The sequence below is a fragment of the Delphinapterus leucas genome, chromosome X, assembly GCF_059928025.1.
Source record: "Delphinapterus leucas isolate spDelLeu-1000000601 "Yukka" chromosome X, BTC_Dleu_Yukka2, whole genome shotgun sequence".
NCBI classification, from domain to species: domain Eukaryota; kingdom Metazoa; phylum Chordata; class Mammalia; order Artiodactyla; family Monodontidae; genus Delphinapterus; species Delphinapterus leucas.
In genome coordinates, this window is record NC_143150.1 from 120990910 (window position 1) to 121014389 (window position 23480).

Below are 23480 nucleotides of genomic sequence, written 5' to 3' on the forward strand. Positions count from 1 at the left end.
TTTGGGAAAGGAGGCCACACCCTCAGAGTCCTGGGTAGGTGTGGGGCTCCTTGGTAGGTTACCGGTCTGTCTTTGTGGCTCTGTTTTGAATTTCTCCCATGGTTTTGTATCTCGACCTCTTTTGCAGTTTAGAAGATGGACCTGTCCTTTTCGTTCTATTTTATGGAGCTGCACTTGGGAGTTGGGTCTTCCAGTGGCGAGGGGAACCACACAAACAATCCCCAGGGCCTTTGCCATCACTATCCGGGGCCGCCCCTCCTGAACCACACCCACGTGCCGTGCTCCGGTGCCTTCTCGCCTGGACCACCCGCCATGCGCCCGGCAGCCAGGTAGGATTTCTTGTCAGCCTGCTTCCTGCAGGTTCCTGTCAGCAGGCAGGTGTATAGGTACTAGGATTGAGGGATGTAGGGCAATTCTGACATGTGTGGCCACTCTAGTGATAGGTTCTGTGATGGAGCCCCCAGCTGTGACAGTGAGGCCAACGCTAAGTCCGGAAAATGGAGAGCTCCCCTGAAGAGCAGCCAGACCCTGACCCAGGGGCGAGGAGAAATGGGACACACTAGGGACGGGCTCACCTGATGACACAATTGTGCCTTTGGAAGTTTGTGGTGCCATCCTTATAAAAAGGTAAGTAGGTGCAGAAGAAATTAATGTGATCTTTGAAAGGTCAGAGTGAACCTGAGCTTTGATTTTTAAGATGCTTTATCAATTAGAGACCAGAGGTTTTTCCTGATGATATTTATTGCATAAATGTAATTATTTTTCTAAAACATATTAAAATAGAAAACATGTTCTTTTGATCAATTTATACAAAGAAAATACCAATATAGTAATAAAAATACTGAAAATATATGAAAAGCACCAGAACATTAGAGAAATTACACCGGCAACAATTCTAGGAATATATTTTTGTTTTTTGCAATTGTACAATAAAGTGCTATTAAATCCAGTCAAAATTAGTGGCAAGATATAAAAACAGTTATGGTATATTATGAAATTTGAGGCTAGGTTTACCAGCAATTGTATCTTTAGGCTACTTGCCTATAATGATATTTCGTTAATGTTTTCATGGAAACTCTATGAATTTCCATTCCAAGTGAAGATAATTTAAATCTGAATGTTGGTCCTTGGTAATTTGGTCATGAACAGGTAATGACATATTAAAAAATAAAATTATTAATTATAGCATACTCAGTCATACAGACGTGATTAAATAAAATCAAACGAAGACACAATAAAATCAAATTAAATATATGTGATCAATTAAGACAAGTACAGAAGTTCAGATGCCTTTGATTTTATGGTTAATTTTCAGTAAATTTTGCTTAGTCACATTTAATAGACACACAAATGTTAACAAGAAATGTTATTAAATTCAACTGGCCAGACATCAGGGAAAAAGTTTAGTGAGTCAATGTAATTTTCATGTGAAACATTAAAGGGACACCGTCAGGACAATACATTTCCAATTTTGACTATTTCCTCGCTTATTTGCTGAAGAACAAAACACATACACAGATACTTCGGGATTAGATTATGACAAAGCCAGGAATCTAACATATAAGGGGAAATCGCTGTGCACACACACAGGGAGATACTATGGACAGTACTACTTAGGGTGGGCTGCAGTCACTTTCACGTCTGGAGGTGGCAAACTGAAACAGAAAAACCCAAATTAAGACGAAGTATCAGACCAGTGTCCATTTAAGGTTTTATTTCCTAGGCCAGTTTTGAAGGAACTCTATTTTTTCATTCTTCATAATGCCATCTGGGAATCATCACATTCTCAAGATGAAAGCCGCCAACACTACAACCTCAGAATAAAACATTCTGCAAACATGGCTCAATCAAAACTCAAAATTTATTTTACAGGCAGACTATTTTTTTCTTTCATATAAAGTAGATTTATATGTGAACCAACATGGACCAAAACTGTTTATATTAAATGAGAAAACAAACTACTTGCATTAGGCTCTGCTCCTGCGAGGTGTATCATGTTACGAATTGAGGAACCGTCCTCAGTATTGCTGTGACAAAGGCAGAATATATCAAGTGAGTCAATTAACCCTGGTCTGAAGTTTTTACAGTATTTTTCACTCTTAAACTGAGAAGTGACACTTTCGATTTATTTTTTCACCCTTACCGAAAGTTCCCTTCTCGTGGCTGATTTTAGCAAGGAATTGAAATGTAAATGAATTATACTGCTCTGCATCTCAAAAACTAACTAACTCCTTTCGTTTAGAAAGGAGGGTGAAGATGGTCCAATGGAGGATCAGGCCTTTATAATAAGTGAAGCAAAAGGGTCCCTCTCCAGCCAGAGAGAGCAACGTGAAACTGCGTAAAAAAAGACTGGAGAGGTTCTTCTTCTGGACGTTACTGACGGACAGAATTTAGAGAAAATCCAACCAGACTTAGTTCCCCAAATCCTAGCTAAATGAGAGTGTGAGTGTTCATTAAAAAGTCTGAGATTAATAAAAGGCAGGCAGGCCGTTAAGGAAGACGGATAAGAAACAAAGGCTAAAGGTGGTTTGGCATTAAGTAGTTGTACATTCCAAAAGAACATCGACTAGCATCTGTTAGTAGTTCTCAAAATTACAAAGTCATGGTTACAGAAATTACTCTGTATGTTTTTTCAATATACATGTTCTTCTATATACATAGTATAGAAAAGCTAATAAGTTGGCTCAGCTATAATAATTCTGTCAAAAAAAAAAGCAGATGACAGTTTTTGGCGGCAACAAAGCATGTTACTTTTCCGTTCAGCTAACATATATACATGATAAGACAAGCTTTAAAAGTATTAAATCAAAAGGGAAAAATAAATTATCTCTATTAAGTCACACAACAGATATACCTTTACTTACTTGACTGACTACCTATAGTCTCTTATAATCAATATCTTCAGCGTTTCCTTATTGTAACAGTTTATTTTCAAGACATGTTTCAGTCCCCCCCCCCCCCCCAAATGCCGTACATTTCCTTGGAGGAAGGAAGCACAGATGTGTGACACTTTCAGCATGGTGGAGAAGTTCTGGGTGGTACTTTTTCCAACTAATGAACGGAAAAGCCATGTTTCCTACCGAGCACCACTTCTTTAACTGTACAACAAATAGAAGAGAGAGATGACAAAAGCAAGCGAGACCACTGTTAAGGAAAGCAGCCATTGCTGGAACCAGATACAATGCTGAACTTGGTCTTCAAGCTTCCTATTGCTTTCTAGTAAACGATTGAGCTAAAGAGGGGAGAAAAGGATGAAAGGTTTGTATCAATGAAACAGTACAATAATCATGTGCGTGACAAACGGGAATATTAGAAATCCCACAAACATTTATGGGACAGAGTCCATCTACTCTGAGAGGCTGGGAGCTGGGAATGCAATTTGGTTGCTGAATGGATGTGTATCTGTTCTCATTTTGAAAAGGTCTAATTCTCTAGTTGAGAAAGGAACAAAGCAATCATTTCCTGGAGGTACTGAAACCAGCTATTCAGAAAGAGAGCCCCTCCACCTCCACCTTTTTCAAATTTAAATGCACTACATGGTACCTTTTCCATGAGATCAAGTTCTTCGATACCCCCCAAAATACCATGCGCTTTGCTATAAGGTCCCTAGTCCAAACTGAAATAGCCAGAGCTTTCAGAAAGTTAGTTAGAAGATCTCCAAAAGTAACGCACCACTTACCATTTCTGATCTGGCTTCCCTTCACAAAGAAGGAAGAGAGCATTTCTGTCGTGGCTATGCCAAAGGTCTGCTTTATGTCAGTGGGGAAAAAATGGATTTCTAATATTGATTAACATTAAAGACTTACAGTTAGGAAGAAAGAACACTTACCTGTAGATAGAGATCTTCACTGGTTTTATCTGACATGTTAAAGGCATGGTGCTTCAATGTAAGAGTGGTTGGCTTAATGCTCTCAACAGTATGGCATCTTAACCTATGAAAGTACAAAGGAAACATAACTTCTTAAAGTTTTTAATGAATTTTTGAAAAGTAAAGTGTAAAATGAAAACAGTTAAACACAGAAGTGTATGTAACAGAGGTGAAAGTACTCATTCCTCTCCCCAGATATACCTAAGGGAGCAGCTAGCTCAACGTGTGTTTATCTTTGAAGGGGAGCAGAATTTGCCACCCCAAAACGTGCCTCTGGGGCACAAGGTTTATCTTGAGCTGGTTATTTTTTAAGAAAAAGCAGACAAAAGTGGAAAGCTTTTTCACTTTTCAGTAAAAGCTCTGAAAAGTGGAATAGAAGTTACGTTTTTTGTGAGACATGCACAGTTACAAGGGAAATCTCCATTTGTAAGGGTGTCTCCCTCTCTGCCAGGTACAGGAGGATGACTTTGTATCTCTCGAGACTCTTATCAATGGAGAAGGCAGAGACTTAAATCCGCAGGACAACCTTAGCCGTGTATGTTGTGCTTTTCCCACCATCCTCCCAGAACTGGCTCCCTCGCCCACAACATCATCTTTTCTCTTTAGCTGGAGGTGGTATTTAAGGTGGTGTCATGGGCCATTGCGGGAACTTTTACTGTTTTCCTGGGTCTCTCAAGTATACAGGAGGTATACATGCTAGTAAACTTCTGTTTTTTTCCTGTTTTCTTCTGTTCACCTGTCTATGATTACGGCGGTATGGCGGGGGGTGGGATGGGGATCTTAGCCAAGAACGTAGAAAAGTAAAGGGAAAATTATTTTTCCTCTCCTACAGTTTGGCAGCCTACCCTGGGAGCTGCTGAGATACCATACTCACTTGGGAGCCTGCAGATGGGATTCTGGAAAACGGGCAGAAGCCCGAGAAGGGTAAGAATTCTTACTAAAGTCAGCTCTCCTAGATCTCAGTCTGGTGCAGTTGAGAGAGGAAGGTAAAAATTTCGCCTTGTCCCTTCTTTTCCAAATTGAGATTAGCAGGAGAAAATATTTGTGTCAGCCAGTTCCTTAGGTATTGTGACTTTGGTAGAGGTTTTTGTTATGAGTATTTTTGTCTTCTACTGGTCCTCTTTCCTCCCACAGATGGTCATTGTTTTCTTTTATCTCTGTCTCTTGTGTTGTCAGAAGAGAACCATAGGACAGATGAGATTTTCCTTTCGTTTTATTCTGTTTTGAGAGCTTGGCTTCATGACCAGTGAGAATAGTCTCTCTGGTCTCTGCCAGATGGATGATGCATGTGTCTGCATGCATCTGGCGACCACCTGAATAGGCTGGGGATCCGGGACACTAACTGATAAGCAACATTCTCCGATGCTACCGGCTCTCGTGGGCGTCGGTCATAAGGGCCCCTTGTTGTCTCCACCTTCTTGTCTTATTTAGGGCTGGGAAAGTCCTGTTCCAGTAGTGCTTACCCAGTGTCGCAGGTTTGTAACTGAAGGCATATCATTCTTATGGGAAACACTTTTCACGACCCCATTCTAACCACGTGTGACAATGAAGGTCTTTGCTTTCTTAGGCTAACTCTGGGAGTGAGCTTTCTGAATCGTGTGAGGGCTGCATCTTTTGCACCCCATTTCGGGATGCCTCTTGCATCCATGGTTAAGCCATAAAAAGGCTTATAGGTTAAGCCATAAAAAGGCTTATAAGTTTGAGGTGCTATTGAGATTAATATAAGATCCTACTACTCATCAATGGCCAAATGATGGATCTTTTGAATTGGAAAAACTTCTGTGTTTAAACATTTTTTAGAGAGCTCTCAGCCGAAACAGTTGTCTTTCTTGGTATCTATGGAAAGACCAACTTGAAAGGAGGACCTGAAGGAGTATGGGGGCCAGCCTTAGGGACGTCCTTAGGAAGATGAAATTACAAAGCTCTTTTTACCTCCACTTTCAGAAGATATCTACCAAATTTAGAGAAGAGTTAAAAAAGACTAGTGGCCATTCAGTTCCCCCCACCCATAGGGACCCTGATTGGCTGCTAAGGGGTGTTCTTCACACCCATGATTATACTGTAGTTATCAGACAAGCCCGATGGCCCCCTAGGGAAAACAGGCCCACTCACACGGGCAGCAGATGACCAGAATTCCTCCCAAATTATCAGGAAATGGATCAGCTGAAGGCCAATATTCAGGGGCTGACTGACAGAAGTGTAGGGGCTTTTTCCCCTAAGGTGAATTGGTCCAAGGTTGAATTGTGCACTCAGGAGAGCATTCAAAGGCCTTTGCTGGACGCTTTATACAGACTTTGTACAGATGCTGCGTTAAGCCCTGAAACTCCAGAACATGGAAATCGATTTCCGTCTTAATTGGAAATCTCCCTGATATAAAGCAAACTGAAGAAAATGTAGTTGGATGCCATTCAGGCTGCAATCCAATTTTTTGAGGAATTAAAAGCAACTGTCTTTGTCTTGCAAATCTTCACAAAACCAGAAAAAAAGCAACTGTCTTTGTCTTGCAAATCTTCACAAAACCAGAAATTCGGCTCTAGAAGCAATTCAAACTTCACCTGTTCTAACCATTCCAAAACCTGCCCTGTTTATCTCAAAATACTTGTAGGTATTATAAAAGACCACGTCACCGGAAACAGAACTGTTCTGTACTTAGAAAAGTAAGAAAACATTTAAACGGTAATTTCGCTAAACCTCTGATAATAAAGTACCCCCAAAACTCCAGGGAAAAAAACCTTACTTTCTCTGTCCCTTTGAGGTGTAAATTTTCTACCCCACCTTCTCTAGGACCTGATAGCCAGCTCAAAGAAATGCAAACTTTAGGAAAATGAAGCTCATCAGAAGTTAAAGAAAAGGAGCTATTTTGAAACTGGGCAAATGAAAACAGCAAAACAAAAACCCCACAAATATTAGTTTAAAAAAAAAAAAAAGCTTTAGCACTCTGAGCAGGTAAACTTATTCCAACTGTTCCTTAATAAGCTAGTGAGTTTCGTGTCACTGTACCTAATTCATGGCTAAAATTCTGGAACCAAAGCTATAAGGTCTCTGGTTTGCATCTGTATGTTTACATGTGTGTATATATATATGTTATAAATGTGTGCTATTTTTCTACTTCTGAATGGTACTGCCAAGATTAATTCATAAAAACTATTCAGCTGGCTTAAAGAAAAATAAGTGCTTTTCAAATTGAATATTCCTAAAACTCAGAAATAGAGAAACTAACCCCCAACTTTTTTCAAGTTCACATGATCTGGGATAATCTTCGGTAAATAAAAGCTGGGTTAAATCAAGACAGTATGGTACTGGCACAAAAAGAGAAATATGGATCAATGGAACAGGATAGAAAGCCCAGAGATGCACCCACGCACCTATGGTCACCTTATTTTTGATAAAGGAGGCAAGAATATACAATGGAGAAAAGACAGCCTCTTCAGTAAGTGGTGCTGGGAAAACTGGACAGCTCCATGTAAAAGAATGAAATTAGAACACTCCCTAACACCATACACAAAAAGAAACTCCAAATGGATTAGAGACCTAAATGTAAGGCCAGACACTATAGAACTCTTGGAGGAAAACATAGGCAGAACACTCTATGATATAAATCACAGCAAGGTCCTTTTTGACCCACCTCCTAGAGAAATGCAAATAAAAACAAAAATAAACAAATGGCACCTAATGAAACTTCAAAGCTTTTGCACAGCAAAGGAAACCATAAACAAGACCAAAAGACAACCCTCAGAATGGGAGAAAATATTTGCAAATGAAGCAACTGACAAAGGATTAATCTCCAAAATTTACAAGCAGCCCAATAACAAAAAAACAAACAGCCCAATCCAAAAATGGGGAGAAGACCTAAAGAGGCATTTCTCCAAAGAAGATATACAGATTGCCAACAAACACATGAAAGGATGCTCAACATCACTAATCATGAGAGAAATGCAAGTCAAAACTACAATGAGGTATCCCCTCACACCGGTCAGAATGGCCATCATCAAAATATCTACAAACAATAAATGCTGGAGAGGGTGTGGAGAAAAGGGAACACTCTTGCACTGCTGGTGGGAATGTAAATTGATACAGCCACTATGCAGAACAGTGTGGGGTTCCTTAAAAAACTAAAAATAGAACTACCATACGACCCAGCAGTCCCACTACGGGGCATATGCCCTGAGAAAACCATAATTCAAAAAGAGTCATGTACCACAATGTTCACTGCAGCTCTATTTACAACGGCCAGCACATGGAAGCAACCTAAGTGTCCATCATGGAACATTCTTCAGCCATGAAAAGAAACAAAAGTGAGTTATTTGTAGTGAGGTGGATGGACCTAGAGTCTGTCATACAGAGTGAAGTAAGTCAGAAAGAGAAAAACAATTACCGTATGCTAACACCTATATATGGAATCTAAAAAAAAAAAAAAAAAAAAGGTTCTGAAGAACCCAGGGGCAGGACAGGAATAAAGATGCAGACATAGAGAACAGACTTGAGGACACGGGGAGGGGGAAGGGTAAGCTGTGACAAAGTGAGAGAGAGGCATGGACATATATACACTACCAAACGTAAAATAGCTAGTGGGAAGCAGCTGCATAGCACAGGGAGATCAGCTCGGTGCTTTGTGACCACCTAGAGGGGTGGGATAGGGTGGGAGGGAGGGAGACGCAAGAGGGAAGATATATGGGGATATATGTATATGTACAGCTGATTCACTTTGTTGTACAGCAGAAACTAACACACCATTGTAAAGCAATTATACTCCAATAAAGATGTTAAAAAAATAAGATACAGGGATGTAATGTACAGTACAGAGAATACAGCCATTATTTTATAATAACTTTAAATGGAGTATAATCTATAAAAATATCAAATCACTATGTTGAATAGCTGAAACTAACATAATGTAAATCAATTATACTTCAGTACAAAACAAACTGGGTTAACTGGTTGGTTTAATTATACAGGTCTTGATATAATAGAGACATGCAACCTTTATTCTACCTGGGCTTACTATTCAAATAAGTTCATGTTATCTCTGTTACAAAATTTGTCAGCAAGAAGAACACCTTGGCATGATGGCTGATTTTGTGTAATGTCTCCTGGCGTTTGTGTGAAGAGTCTAAACAATTGTTGGTAGCAAGTGATTTAGATAAATATCAGCGAGATAAACGTTAGGTGCACTTATCAGCCATGAGTATATTTTATGGTATATCTCTTACAAACAGTTTTCCAAATGTCTTTGGTAACTTGAAACTTCAGAGTTTTGCCAAGTTAAATGACAGGAAATTCACTGAATATCTAGATCATTTCCAAATAAGATAAAATAGTGAAACATTAATTACTACACATAGGTTTATCTACTTCTGGCTTATTACAGAATGAAAGATATTTGGGTATATTAGTAAACATATCTTGTGCCACAATGAAAAACGATACTGTGAGGAAGTATCTATTTCTAGAAATCGCGAAATATATTCATAAATTTGCCAATCCAAAGAACGCTGGTATAACAGACTGCAAGTGCTTATTTATTAGTTTTCACTAGAAAGTAACATTTCTAAGGATTATTAAAACGACTTCAACCCTGTACATAAGAATTAGGATGTGTTTTTGGCCAAGAGAAGTAGGGAGGTGCATTTTTGTTAAGGGAAGTGAAAGTGATTTTATCCTGAAGTAAAGCTATAGTTATTTCAGAGTAGAAAGTAGGAGAATAAATGGATACAGCAAGTTGGGAAGAGACAGAAAGAGAACATTTTACCTTGTGTAGTCAAGCTGGCTAAAATGGAATAAATTTGTTTTAAGGGTTTTAAAAAGGGTTTTAAAAATAAGCTTAATATCAACAGTGTAATTACATAAAACTACATTTTCTTTTTTTGCTAAAGGGACAGTTTTATTGGGCTCTTGGTCTGGTCTGCTCCTGATAAGAGACTGTGAAAGGTTTTTCTTTACCTTTTTAAGTAATCTGCCTAGAAAGAAAAGATTTTGCATTTTATCAAAATAATTTCCTGTGCTTCATGTCATCTTTATCATCAGGTCTTTAATTAAAAGACTCAGTTTTAAGATTAAGAGCTAAGTTTTGCTCGCAACTATGTGACCTTCTGTATTTGCCTTTGAAATGTTTTTAACTGTCAGTTTGGTTAACTGGATAATTAAGTATTGTTTCATAATGATTTATGATTCTATTTAGTCAAGTGTCCAAAACCTTTTGATATTTTTGACAAACGTCCCCAAATCAAATTCTAAATGAAGTCTTTTTGACCTCAAACTAACTTTGGGATTTTCCCCAGGGCCCCTGGAACATCTCAAAAGATGTGTTCTCTCTCTTTATAAAAAGATATTAAACCACTTAGGCTTATTTGATATGTTAAATTATGTGGGACACATTGTCAAATAAGAATACTAAACCTTCTTGATTGTACTTGTATAGACACATGTTTGACCTTCAAAGAGATTCACAAAAAGGACTCTGACAAGTACTCTAGAACACAGGTTTCTGATAACTTTTAAGACTGTAAAACTGAGCTGGGTAAGAATTTCCAAAACTAATGGAAAAAACTGAATTCAAGCAGAACACAAATTAATAATGTGGGATTGAATGAATTGATGAGAATGACTGAAACACGTTTTGTTTCTCCAGATTTAAGGAGAACTTTTCCTCTTAAGCTATCTATGATTTGCTGCAATTTGGTGAATTATACCTTTGTAAGCAGAATTGAGACAATTTTTCTCCATACCTGATCCCTCCAGAATTTAGAAACTCTTAGTGAATGTTCTCATTTTCATGGTGATATAGTTATTTGCACAAGTTCAATGAGACTCTGTTCTCCTTGTAACAGGACACAATTGGAAACATGGTTGTATTATCAAGGTTCTGACTTGAATGTCATATTTGAAAATGAAATGCATGAAGTCGGATATGACCAGATGGCTTTAAGGAACTAAAGACCCTTGGAAACAACTGACCTGGTACCTTGCTTACAGGGTTCCAGACAGCCTTACTAGGTGAGTAAGGAAAGTCACTTCCTGGCAAGCTCAGGAACCTCAGAATATTTTGGGGACCTCAAGAAGACAGGAATTTGCCTAAATTAGCGTAATAACTTTATCCTTGTTTACCATGCTTTTCCTGATAGCCTTCCTCCACCCCACAACATCTGTCTTTTGTCTTTCACTGGAGATGGTAGTGAAGGTGGTGGCTTGGGCCATTTGGGAGAGTTACTCAGTTTTCCTGGGTCTCTCCCACGTATACAGGAGGTATCCATGTTATGAAACTTCTGTTGCTCTCCTGTTCATCTGTCTTTTATTACAGTGGGTCTCAGCCAAGAACTTGGAAGGGTAGAGGGAAAAGTATTTTTCCTTTCCTACATCCTCCAGCTTCTTAATGCAGATATAAATAACACAATATAACCTAAGAAAAGTTTTTTATATATGATATTCAGTAGAATTCACCTGACCTTCCGATTTGCAGGAAGCCACCCTTTCTAGATGGTGCTTTCACCTGGGCCTTCAGTACCAAACCACCAAGTCTCCCTGTTGCTGTGAGGTAAGTGATTCTCTTTTGACAGTTATAGAACAGAAAGCCATTAGAAACTGATTTACAAAGCAAGAGAACAAAGCAACTCATGTATAACAAAACCAAAAGAAAGAAAAACCCCCATAATTTTGAGGTACTGTTTGATAAGAACTTCAAAAGTAGGCCCTCCTGAAAAGTAAATTGAAAATTTAAACGTCTTCTCCATCTAAAAACATGTCACAACTGTCACAATGAGCCTTATCTAGATCCGTGGTTCCTACCTCGGCTTTAGGTTCTGTTCCTTCTAACTTTCTCAGGAATTTCACTGTCAATGGTTTATTCTGTAAGGTCAGCCTCTCCTTCGGAAACGGTCCTTACTATGGTTTTAAAGAACGCTCAAATATCTCCCATTACAAAATCCCAAACAACCCCTTCTCAACAACACAGTCTTCCTTCCAACTATGACCCTGGTCCCTCCCCGACAAGCCCAACCTCCAGAAGTCTCACTACCTGTGTTTCTTTGGCATCTGGCTCCTACCAACTCAAAGTGTTCCCCGTGAGGTCATCAGTCACCTCCATCACGTCACCAGCAACGGCCACCTCTCACACCTCATCCTTGACTGACGTTGGCACACACTCTACCCCGGGCCTTACTGACACAGCTCACCTACTGCTTTCCCTCCTGACGCCCTGTATTGTTCTCCTTCATTTGGCTACTAAATATTCCTCTGAGCTGTGTCTAACTTTCACCCTCTCTCGCTGGGTACAAGTTAGACGTAGCCTAGAGGAAATAAAGCTCGTCTTCCCAGGCCCATTCTTATTTTTGTTCTCCTACCCTCTGTGAATTGCCCGCAAAGGGTAACCTTGTCCAAGGCATTTCAGAGCAGGTCGACGTTCTCCCAGTGGTTTTACAATGGTGCCCAAGCTGCTCCTCTGGGCCCTGTCTGCCTCCAACACGCTTTCTTACTATGGATCCTCTCACACTCTGTTCCAGCCACATCTGTATTCTTTCAACTCCTTATTTGAAGATTCAACTCAACTACAACCCTTACTAGGTTTCTCAGCTTCTCGTCTATAAAAAGGAAAAAATAACTACCTATGACCTAGGGTTGTTTTAGTGACTAAATGAATAAAGGAGAGTACCACACTTAAATAGAACTTGCTATATGCCAGCGCTAGTCTAAGTGTTGTTAACTCAATATCACTCTTTCATCTATGTCTGCCCACAGTCTATTTTTCTACAAAGCCTCCCAGAGTAATCCTTTAAAAAAAAAAAACAAGCCGATCACCTCATGGCTCTGCTCAGCACCAACTAATGGTTTCTCCTCTCAAAATCAGAAGTTCTCACTATGGCAGCGATCTGGCATCCCGTACTGGATTCAGGTTACACTGACCTCCTTGCTGTTCCTCACCCAGGCCAAGCACACATCTTTTCCATTTATGGTTCCCTCTACCTGCAAAGCTCTTTTCCCTGTTATCTATGTGGCCTACTCTCATTTCCTTCAGGTTCTACTCAAATGTCATCAGTGTGGCCATCCTTAACTACCCTCAACTGAGCTTTCTCAATCTTGGCACCACTGACATTTTGGGCTGGATCATTCTTCGTCGTGGGGTGCTGTATTGTGCATGATGGGATACTGAGCAGCATCCCTCGTCTCTACCTACTAGATGCTCACAGCACCCCACTGTCCAGTTATGACAACCAACAATGTCTCCAGGTATTGACAAGCGTCCCTTGGGGAGCAAAACTGGGCACACTCCGGAAGAAAACCTCCAACCTTCTTCTCTATTCTCCTCCACTTTCCTATACATCTTTTTTGCACACATGCACAGACATACATGTATATGCCTATATAGTCACAGGGTTTTCTCTTAAATAGGATAATTGTCATACATACTTTTCTGTGAGTAGGTTTTTTTCTTTTCCTAATAGTATGTCACAGGTATCAGAACAAACAGATGTACTACACTCTTGAAGGGCTTCAGAGTACTTCTCAAATGCATTTCACTATTACTTTACTGATGAACATTTAGGTTCTTTTCCCTGTTCCACTACTAGACAATTTTTGTGAAACAGTGTTTCACTGCAGCAAACATTCTAGTACATAAGGTGAGCATTCCTACAAAGGTAACTGCTGTAAGAGAAAATCTGTGTGTAATTTTGACACATTCAGATTCTTGCATTGGCCAGCAAATAAATCTCTGCTATTAGCAATCTCCTAGAGAAACTCCAGGTCTTGTACCCGAGCCTTGTAGGGGTTGGGGCCAACAGTGTAAGCCTAGATGTCTGCCAAATGCCAGGAGGAAGGGATGCCTGCTTAGCCCATGTAGGTGCATTCCTCTTTGGGATTTTTCCCATTGCAATTTGAGAGCCTGTAAGGGAAAAGCATACCTATGCTCCATTACTTTGTTTCTGGGAACTTCTTTCCAGAACTGAGTCAATTCTGCTGGGCCTGTGCCAGATGACTGTTCCATTTCTGCAGCCATTATCAGAAAACGGTCTTGGGCAGAGACTGTTAAACCTGCATTCCAAAAGGGTAACTTATTATATAATAAACAGCAACCTTTACAAAGGGACAAAGGGTTGGCTATGTGGCTTAAGCATTATTCTAGAAAACACTAAGGAAAATGAATACTATCTTTTTTTTTTTGTGCGGTACGTGGGCCTCTCACTGTTGTGGCCTCTCCCGTTGCGGAGCACAGGCTCAGCGGCCATGGCTCACGGGCCCAGCCGCTCCGCGGCATGTGGGATCTTCCCGGACCGGGGCATGAACCCGTGTCCCCTGCATCGGCAGGCGGACTCTCAACCACTGCACCACCAGGGAAGCCCGGAACTATCTTAAAAAAGGAAAAAGTTCTCCTAAAGAGGAAGAATTTTTTTGTTTGAAATTCAATTTTAACTGGCATCAGTTTAAACAATTTTACTTCTTAAAAAAATTTTGTTTTAATGAGAGCCATTCACCCGTCTCATTTTACAGGTGAGAAAACAGAGTGTGGCGAGGTGACTTGCTGATACCCTGCTAATTTCTAGATTCCAGTCCAGCTTTGCTGAGTCATCACCCAGCCCCAGGCCCCCCATAACACCCCACTGTGGCCAGCCAGGTGACAACTCACCGCCGTGGGGAGACACAACTATATCAACTGATGCACCCGGGTCACAACTGCTGTTGCTGGGCTTGACTCTGTACTTTTCTGGAGCAGTTGTTCTCACCTGTTTACAGAAAAACAGTAGTCACATAACCTTTATGCTCTTTGGGGGGAAATGGCTTTAAAATGACTTAAAAATCCTTAATAAAGTCTATAAAACAGTCTTGGTGGTTATGTATATAGAATATATCTTTTCCCATCTGCAGGAAAAAAGCATCTCAATCTGCTAGAAGAAAACACTCATCAGTCTGTTACTTAGCCTTCCTCTTAAACTAAAAAAAGAAATCCAACTGTTAAATGTTTATCCTGTTAATCACCTGAATTTAATAATTCACGTTCAAAAACAACACACATTAGAACACATGTTACAATAGTGTCCAGAAACTTAAAAGCAGTAATCAAAGGACATCTAGGAAGTAGATGATTTAAGGAAGTAATACCCTACAATAAGGGGCAGTGGTGGAGTCAGTCCTGTTATACTTAATGCTCAGTGTCTGTCAGGTTAGTATCCAGTATAAACTATACTCCAGAATATACCACACTTGGGGGAAACTGCACTTTAGATTTTATAGTTTTATTTTTTTCACTCTCATTGTATGAATAATTTAATTCATAGAAAAGTGTCTTTTTTTTTTTTTAAACAAACAAACCCTGGGACTAATTTGGACAGTACCCTATTACTGCACATTAAAGACTAAGATACAGACCTCAAGCTGTGACACACAGAGATAGAAGGCAGTATAACAAGCCTAAAAACAGAAATAAAACCACTGTGCAAGTTCAAAATTATCAATCTTTCAATTTTCACACACAATTTATATCTTTCAGATATTTACCTTAAATGCCACTATGTTTTTTGTTACATTTGTCAACGTTATTAAAGCTTTCTTCTCTTCAGGTTCTGTACTTCCAAAATACAGTTCTTCCGCTGGGCTAGGTGACAACAAAAGCATAAGCCAATGGTATTGCTCAGAATAAATGACAATCTAATCATCAGCTTGAAGAAAAGCATTCGGTTAATATTTTACACTCATTTGTATAAAGAGATTTCATCAAAGAAGATTACAAAACAATACCTAATATATTTTGTATTTTAATCTTACTGATTCAATGCACACTAAAAAGTCCTATGGTTTCCCCCTAGATCTAAAAGCAAAACAGGGAAGTACAGGAGCGAATTAGGAAGATTCTGAATTAGTCCTATAATCAGCACCATCTTAAGGTTTCTTTATTAAAACTCTTTGGTAGGTGAAAGATAAAAATCAGAAGAAATTGCTGCTTCAACTTTACCTAATTACAAACATTAGAATAGGGCACAGTTTTATACATCAAGAGAAAAGAGTATAACTTAAAATGGTCATCAGGGATATATTTAAGTAACAGAATAAGTCCCGACTATAGAAAGGTTTTTTCTAAATAATACGGAAGGAGAAAAACACAAAACATGGGGCGGGAATTACAGGAAAAAATTGTCAAAAAATCAGTGAGGCTCAAAATGCAAACTTTACTATTACTGGCCACTGTATTTTAAAAATAAAAAGACTCAAGCAAAGTTTGTGTAGTTTAATTACATGAGCCAAATCGGGTGCCTCCAAATGATGCAAAGGACTGTGATTTTTATTTATTTACTTACTTTTAAAAAATTTATTTTTATTTTTGGCTGCATTGGGTCTTTGTTGCTGCACGTGGGCTTTTCTCTAGTTGCAGCGAGCTGGGGCTACTCTTTGTTGCGGTGCGCGGGCTTCTCATTGGGTGGCTTCTCTTGTTGCAGAGCAGGGGCTCTAGGCACACGGGCTTCAGTAGTTGAGGCTCTCGGGCTCTAGAGCGCAGGCCCAGTAGTTGTGGCACACGAGCTTAGTTGCTCCACAGCACATGGGATCTTACCGGAGCAGGGCTCGAACCCGTGTCCCCTGCATTGGCAGGTGGATTCTTAACCACTGCACCACCAGGGAAGCCCAGACTGTGATTTTTAGATAAAAAGGTGAATTCTTCAGATAGCCCTTGACTATAAGCTCCACCTTTAAATAGATTCATTTTATATCAGGAATATGTGCATATCAGAGATATTTATTCATGTAAAGAACACACATTTTAAAAAAGTGCTCTCCCAGGAGAGCTGTGCCCAGCTTTGGACAAGACATAAATTAGCATGGTTGCTGGCATCTTTTTAAAACCCAATCTGAAATATACCACAGAAAAAACAGGAAGGTTAATGAATCTCAGAACTGCTCTCAGTATCCAGCACAAAAACCATGAAAAGCTCTAGGGAGACAGAGGTTGGTTAGGGGTGTGTGGGGGGTGTGTGTGTGTGTGTGAGTGAGAGAGAGAGAGAGAGACAGAGAGAGACAGAGGGAGAGAGAGAGAGAGCGCTGATTTTCTGGAGAGATGGGTGGGCATTGCAGAGTTGGCTTTCTCCCTAGCCGGATCTTCTAGCCATACCTTGATAGTTACAAGCCAGGACCTATGGTTTTGACAGGCCTCCAGAGAAAAAACAGTAACTTCCAAACTAGTAGAGGGAAAAATGGGAAACAAACAAATTTCAAAGTGGGGGAAACAACAAAGAAAAACCATGGAAAAGAACATGCACGTGTGTTTCCCTCCTTCCCTCTCACACACAGACTCCTGCAGATGGTGAAGATAAATCCAAATAGAACAGTATTCAAAATATATGTAAACAAACCAATCTTGTCAGAGAATTTCAGACTTGATGTTTAAAATGTCTGGCTCTATTGTTCATGAGTCTTTAACAGTAACATAGAAAGGTTTCAAGTAAAGGGATAGAAAATGATACAGTAGACCATTACTAAATAAAGTTGGTAAAGCAGTATTAACATAAGGCTGTACAGATTTACCAACCCAAAGCATCATTAGTGAGAAAGGTCTTTACATCATGATAAGGAAACAATACTGAATTTTTTGGATTGAACAACCTAGACAAAAATAGAGATGTGCTGAAATTCGGCTTTGGTAAAAACCCTGTTTTTCCGGTTCAGCTTTAGCTTTTGGAAGGTCAAATTGATAAATGGCTACTTCAGTGTCATTTCTGGCAACCTCAAACTTGTGCAAGTCAAACACTATCAGTAAAATGAGAAAAATATACGTCATTCAGATTTGTTGTTAATATATGAATATTCACTCTTATTACCTGATGTGGGATAAAGGCCCTTTAAACACACTCAACAGAATAAATAACAAAAAGGTAGCTACAAATACCCACTATATCTGGAAACCAATGTGAGTCTTCAGATAACCCTTAATTTTATATTTCCACAGTTTCAAAAACAGGCCAGAAGTTTTCTTAATTTTGCAGTTCCCTCGAAATGATCAAGATATATTATGAAAGCATAGTTAATAAAATCCTCAACTAGTACCTGATGTGTAATAAGGGCCCTTTAAACACACTCAATGGTTTCTTGAAAGCTTTCATTTTGGAATCAACTTTTTCATTCTCTTCTGCTTTGAAAGTAGGTTCAATTATGTTAACCTAAAGACAAAAAATACATATATATATGAAGAAAAAAAGATAAATTGAATTTCACACTGACAGGCAGTCCATTAGGTCAAAAAGTAAGCATTATAGTGACTCAATCCAAATTGCAATCTTTAACATGGGTTTATTATATCTAAATTATATATTTAACATATAGTAACCTGATGGTTGACCTATATGTGAGTGCCTACTATGTAAATAGGCCCTTTTAGAAAATGTAACATGGTCATTCCCTTAAGAGTTTTTATTTTTTTGGCTGCCCCACATGGCTTGTGGGATCTTAGTTCCCCAGCCAGGGATTGAACCCAGGCTCTCAGCAGTGAGAGTGCAGAGTCCTAACCACTTGACCACCCGGGAATTCCCCTCCCTTTTAAGCGTTTTAAAATCTGTTCTACATTGCAATATATTTATCCCTCTATCAAGTCCCTGATATCTCATAAAAACATAACTAAGTGTTCTTTAAAAATGAAAAAGAGAAAGTAGATCAAGGTAATGTTCTGAGTTAATTACTTTTACTTATTTTAGATAGATAAAAAATACTTTAGAAAAAAAGGACTCTTTTAAGATGTGTTTAGCCAATTTCTATACAAAAGCATGGAATCAACCTTTTATATACTGTAGCACACTACCAGTCAACTAGTGCCATCCTTCCTCTTTCTTTTTACGTACAAAGATATGGAAGGGCAGCAAGTTAAGTGAATTACCTAAAATTACATAGCCAGCTATGGTAGAATTGGGGCTACGTCACAGCTTCTGTCTCAATTTCATTTCTTTTGTGAAAATTACCGTTTTCAGGGGAAATCGACACTAACATAATCATAGTCGGGGACTTTAACACCCCACTTTCACCAATGGACAGATCATCCAAAAACAACGGAATACACATTTTTCTCAACTGCTCATGGAACATTCTCCAGGACAGATCATATCTTGGGTCACAAATCAAGCCTTGGTAAATTTAAGAAAATTGAAATCGTACCAAGTATCGTTTCCGACCACAATGCTATGAGACTAGTTATCAATTACAGGAAAAGGTCTGTAAAAAATACAAGCACATGGAAGCAAAAAAATAAACTACTTAATAACCAAGTGATCACTGAAGATATCAAAGAAAAAATCAAAACATACCTAGAAACAAATGACAATGGAGACACGATGACCAAAAACCTATGAGATGCTGCAAAAGCAGTTCTAAGAGGGAAGTTTATAGCAATACAATCTTACCTTAAGAAACAGGAAACATCTCAAATAAACACCCTAACCTTGGACCTAAAGCAATTAGAGAAAGAAGAACAAAAAAACCCCCAAAGTTAGCAGAAGGAAAGAAATCATAAAAATCCAATCAGAAATAAATGAAAAAGAAATGAAGGAAATGACAGCAAAGATCGAAAAAACTAAAAGCTGGTTCTTTGAGAAGATAAACAAAATTGATTAACCATTAATCAATAAGACTCATCTCAATCAGACTCATCAAAAAAAGAAAACAGAGAAGACTCAAATCAATAGAATTAGAAATGAAAAAGGAGAAATAACAACTGACTGCAGAAATACAAAATATCATGAGAGAGTACTACAAGCAACTCTATGCCAATAAAATGGACAACCTGGAAGAAACGGACAAATCCTTAGAAAAGCACAACCTGCCAAGACTGAATCAGGGAGAAATACAAAATATGAACAGACCAATCACAAGCACTGAAATTGAAACTCTGATTTAAAATCTTCCAAGAATCAAAATCCCAGGACCAGATGGCTTCACAGGCGACTTCTACCAAATATTTAGAGAAGAGCTAACACCTACCCTTCTCAAACTCTTCCAAACTACAGCAGAGGGAGGAACACTCCCAAACTCCTTCTATGATGTCACAATCACCCTGACACCAAAACCAGACAAGGATGTCACAAAGAAAGAAAACTAAAGGCCAATATCACTGATGAACATAGATGCAAAAATCCTCAACAAAATACTAGCAAACAGAATCCAACAGCACATTAAACGGACCATACACCATGATCAAGTGGGGTTTATTCCAGGAATGCAAGGATTCTTCAATATACACAAATCAATCAACGTGATACACCATATTAACAAATTGAAGGAGATAAACCATATGATCATCTCAATAGATGCAGAGAAAGCTTTCGACAAAATTCAACACCCATTTATGATAAAAACCCTGCAGAAAGTAGGCAAAGAGGGAACTTTCCTCAACATAATAAAGGCCATATATGACAAACCCATAGCCAACATCATCCTCAATGGTGAAAAACTGAAAGCATTTCCACTAAGATCAGGAACAAGACAAGGTTGCCCACTCTCACCACTCTTATTCAACATGGTTTTGGAAGTTTTAGCCACAGCAATCAGAGAAGAAATAAAAGGAATCCAAATCGGAAAAGAAGAAGTAAAGCTGTCACTGTTTGCAGATGACATGATACTATACATAGAGAATCCTAAAGATGCTACCAGAAAACTACTAGAGCTGATCAATGAATTTCGTAAAGTAGCAGGATACAAAATTAATGCACAGAAATCTCTGGCATTCCTATACACTAATGATGAAAAATCTGAAAGTGAAATCAAGAAAACACTCCCATTTACCATTACAACAAAAAGAATAAAATATCTAGGAATAAACCTACCTAAGGAGACAAAAGACCTCCGTGCAGAAAACTATAAGGCACTGATGAAAGAAATTAAAGATGATACAAATAGATGGAGAGATATACCATGTTCTTGAATTAGAAGAATCAACATTGTGAAAATGACTCTACTACCCAAAGCAATCTACAGATTCAATGCAATCCCTATCAAACTACCACTGGCATTTTTCACAGAACTAGAACAAAAAATTTCACAATTTGTGTGGAAACACAAAAGACCCCGAATAGCCAAAGCAATCTTGAGAACGAAAAAGGGAGCTGGAGGAATCAGGCTCCCTGGCTTCAGACTATACTACAAAGCTACAGTAATCAAGACAGTATGGTACTGGCACAAAAACAGAAATATAGATCAATGGAACAGGATAGAAAGCCCAGAGATAAACCCACACACATATGGTCACCTTATCTTTGATAAAGGAGGCAGGAATGTACAGTGGAGAAAGGACAGCCTCTTCAATAAGTGGTGCTGGGAAAACTGGACAGGTACATGTAAAAGTATGAGATTAGATCACTCCCTAACACCATACACAATAATAAGCTCAAAATGGATTAAAGACCTAAATGTAAGGCCAGAAACTATCAAACTCTTAGAGGAAAGCATAGGCAGAACACTCTATGACATAAATCACAGCAAGATCCTTTTTGACCCACCTCCTAGAGAAATGGAAATAAAAACAAAAATAAACAAATGGCACCTACTGAAACTCAAAAGCTTTTTCACAGCAAAGGAAAGCATAAACAACACCAAAAGACAACCCTCAGAATGGCAGAAAACATTTGCAAATGAAGCAAATGACAAAGGATTAATCTCCAAAATTTAAAAGCAGCTCATGCAGCTCAATAACAAAAAAACAAACAACCCAATCCAAAAATGGGCAGAAGGGCGGAGGGGAAGATTGCAGAAGAGTAAGATGCGGAGATCACCTTCCTCCCCACAGATACACCAGAAATACACCTACACGTGGAGCAACTCCTACAGAACACCTACTGAACGCTGGCAGAAGACCTCAAACCTCCCAAAAGGCAAGAAACTCCCCACGTACCTGGGTAGGGCAAAAGAAAAAAAGAAAAAACAGAGACAAAAGAATAGGGACGGGACCTGCACCAGTGGGAGGGAGCCGTGAAGGAGGAAAAGTTGCCACACACTAGGAAGCCCCTTCGCGGGCGGAGACTGCGGGTGGCGGAGGGGGGAGCTTCGGAGCCATGGAGGAGAGCACAGCAACAGGGGTGCGGCGGGCAAAGCAGGGAGATTCCCGCACAGAGGATCGGTGCCGACCAGCACTAACCAGCCCGAGAAGCTTGTCTGCTCCCCCGCCGGGGCGGGCGGGGCTGGGAGCTGAGGCTCCGGCTTCGGTAGGAGGCCAGACAGAGGACTGGGGTTGGCTGCGTGAACACAGCCTGAAGGGGTTAGTGCACCACGGCTAGCCGGGAGGGAGTCCGGGAAAAGGTCTGGAGCTGCCGAAGAGGCAAGATACTTTTTCTTCTCTGTTTCCTGGTGCGTGAGGAGAGGAGATTAAGAGCGCTGCTTAAAGGACATCCAGAGACGGGTGCGAGCCGCGGCTAAAAGCGCGGATCCCAGAGACGGGCGCCAGCCACTGCAAAAAGCGCGGACCCCAGAGACTGGCGCGAGCCGCTGCTAAAAGCGCGGACACCAGAGACCGGCGCGAGCCACTGGTAAAAGTGCGGACCCTGGAGACGCCGGGAGACGCTAAGGCTGCTGCTGCCGCCACCAAGGGGCCTGTGTGCGAGCAGAGGTCACTCTCCACACCCCGCTTCCTGGGAGCCTGTGCAGCCCGCTATGGCCAGGTTCCCGGGATCCAGGGACAACTTCCCCGAAAAAATGCACGGCGGGCCTCAGGCTGGTGCAACGTCACGCCAGCCTCTTCCGCCGCAGGCTTGCCCCGTACTCCGCGCCCCTCCCTCCCCCCGGCCTGAGTGAGCCAGAGCCCCCAAATCAGCGGCTCCTTCAACCCCGTCCTGTCTGAGCAAAAAACAGACGCCCTCCAGCGACCTACACGCAGAGGCGGGGCCAAATCCAAAGCTGAGCCCCTGGGAGCTGTGAGAACAAAGAAGAGAAAGGGAAATCTCTCCCAGCAGCCTCAGAAGCAGCGGATTAAAACTCCACAATCAACTTGATGTACCCTGCATCTGTGGAATACCTGAATAGACAACGAGTCATCCCAAATTGAGAAGCTGGACTCTGAGAGCAAGATTTATGATTTTTTCCCCTTTTCCTCTTTTTGGGAGTGTGTATGTGTATGCTTCAGTGTGAGATTTTGTCTGTATAGCTTTGTTTCCATCATTTGTCCTAGGGTTCGATCCGTCCGTTTTTTTGTTTTTTTTAAAATTCTTTTTCTTAATAATTAATTTAAATTACTTTATTTTATTTTACTTTATCTCCCTTCCTTCCTTCCTTCCTTCCTCCCTCCCTCCCTCCCTCCGTTAGACAACGAATCATCCCAAATTGAGGAGGTGGACTTTGAAAGCAAGATTTATGATTTTTTCCCCTTTTCCTCTTTTTGTGAGTGTGTATGTGTATGCTTCTGTGTGAAATTGTCTGTATAGCTTTGCTTTCACCATTTGTCCTAAGGTTCTATCTGTCCGTTTTTTTCTTAATAATTATTTTTTAGTTTAATAACTTTATTATATTTCTTTATTTTACTTTATCTTCTTTCTTTTTTCCTTCCTTCCCTCCTTCCTTCCTTCCTCCCACCGTCCCTCCCTCCCACCATCCCTCCGTCCCTCCCTCCTTTCTTTCTCTCCTTTCCGTCTTTCCTTCTTCTTCCTTCCTTCCTTCCTTCCTTCCCTCC

The 23480-nt window shown here is 40.0% G+C and overlaps 1 protein-coding gene across 2 annotated transcripts in view; it reads right to left on the reverse strand.

Annotated features, from left to right (window-relative positions):
* Positions 1 to 367: 367 nt before the first annotated feature.
* Positions 368 to 23480, reverse strand: part of MOSPD2 (motile sperm domain containing 2) — a 68513-nt gene continuing 45400 nt past the window's right edge. The window contains exons 10-15 of one of the 2 annotated variants that reach the window (XM_022562679.3): positions 17888 to 18000; positions 15353 to 15449; positions 14484 to 14580; positions 13762 to 13891; positions 3830 to 3932; positions 368 to 1655 (exon numbers count right to left, since the gene is read on the reverse strand). In XM_022562679.3, coding sequence (XP_022418387.1) covers positions 1614 to 1655; positions 3830 to 3932; positions 13762 to 13891; positions 14484 to 14580; positions 15353 to 15449; positions 17888 to 18000 — 582 coding nt within the window. In that variant the 3' untranslated portion in view covers positions 368 to 1613. Of the gene's footprint in view, positions 1656 to 1843; positions 3233 to 3829; positions 3933 to 13761; positions 13892 to 14483; positions 14581 to 15352; positions 15450 to 17887; positions 18001 to 23480 lie in introns of those variants that run through there. The other variant, XM_022562677.3, reaches the window with a different exon arrangement.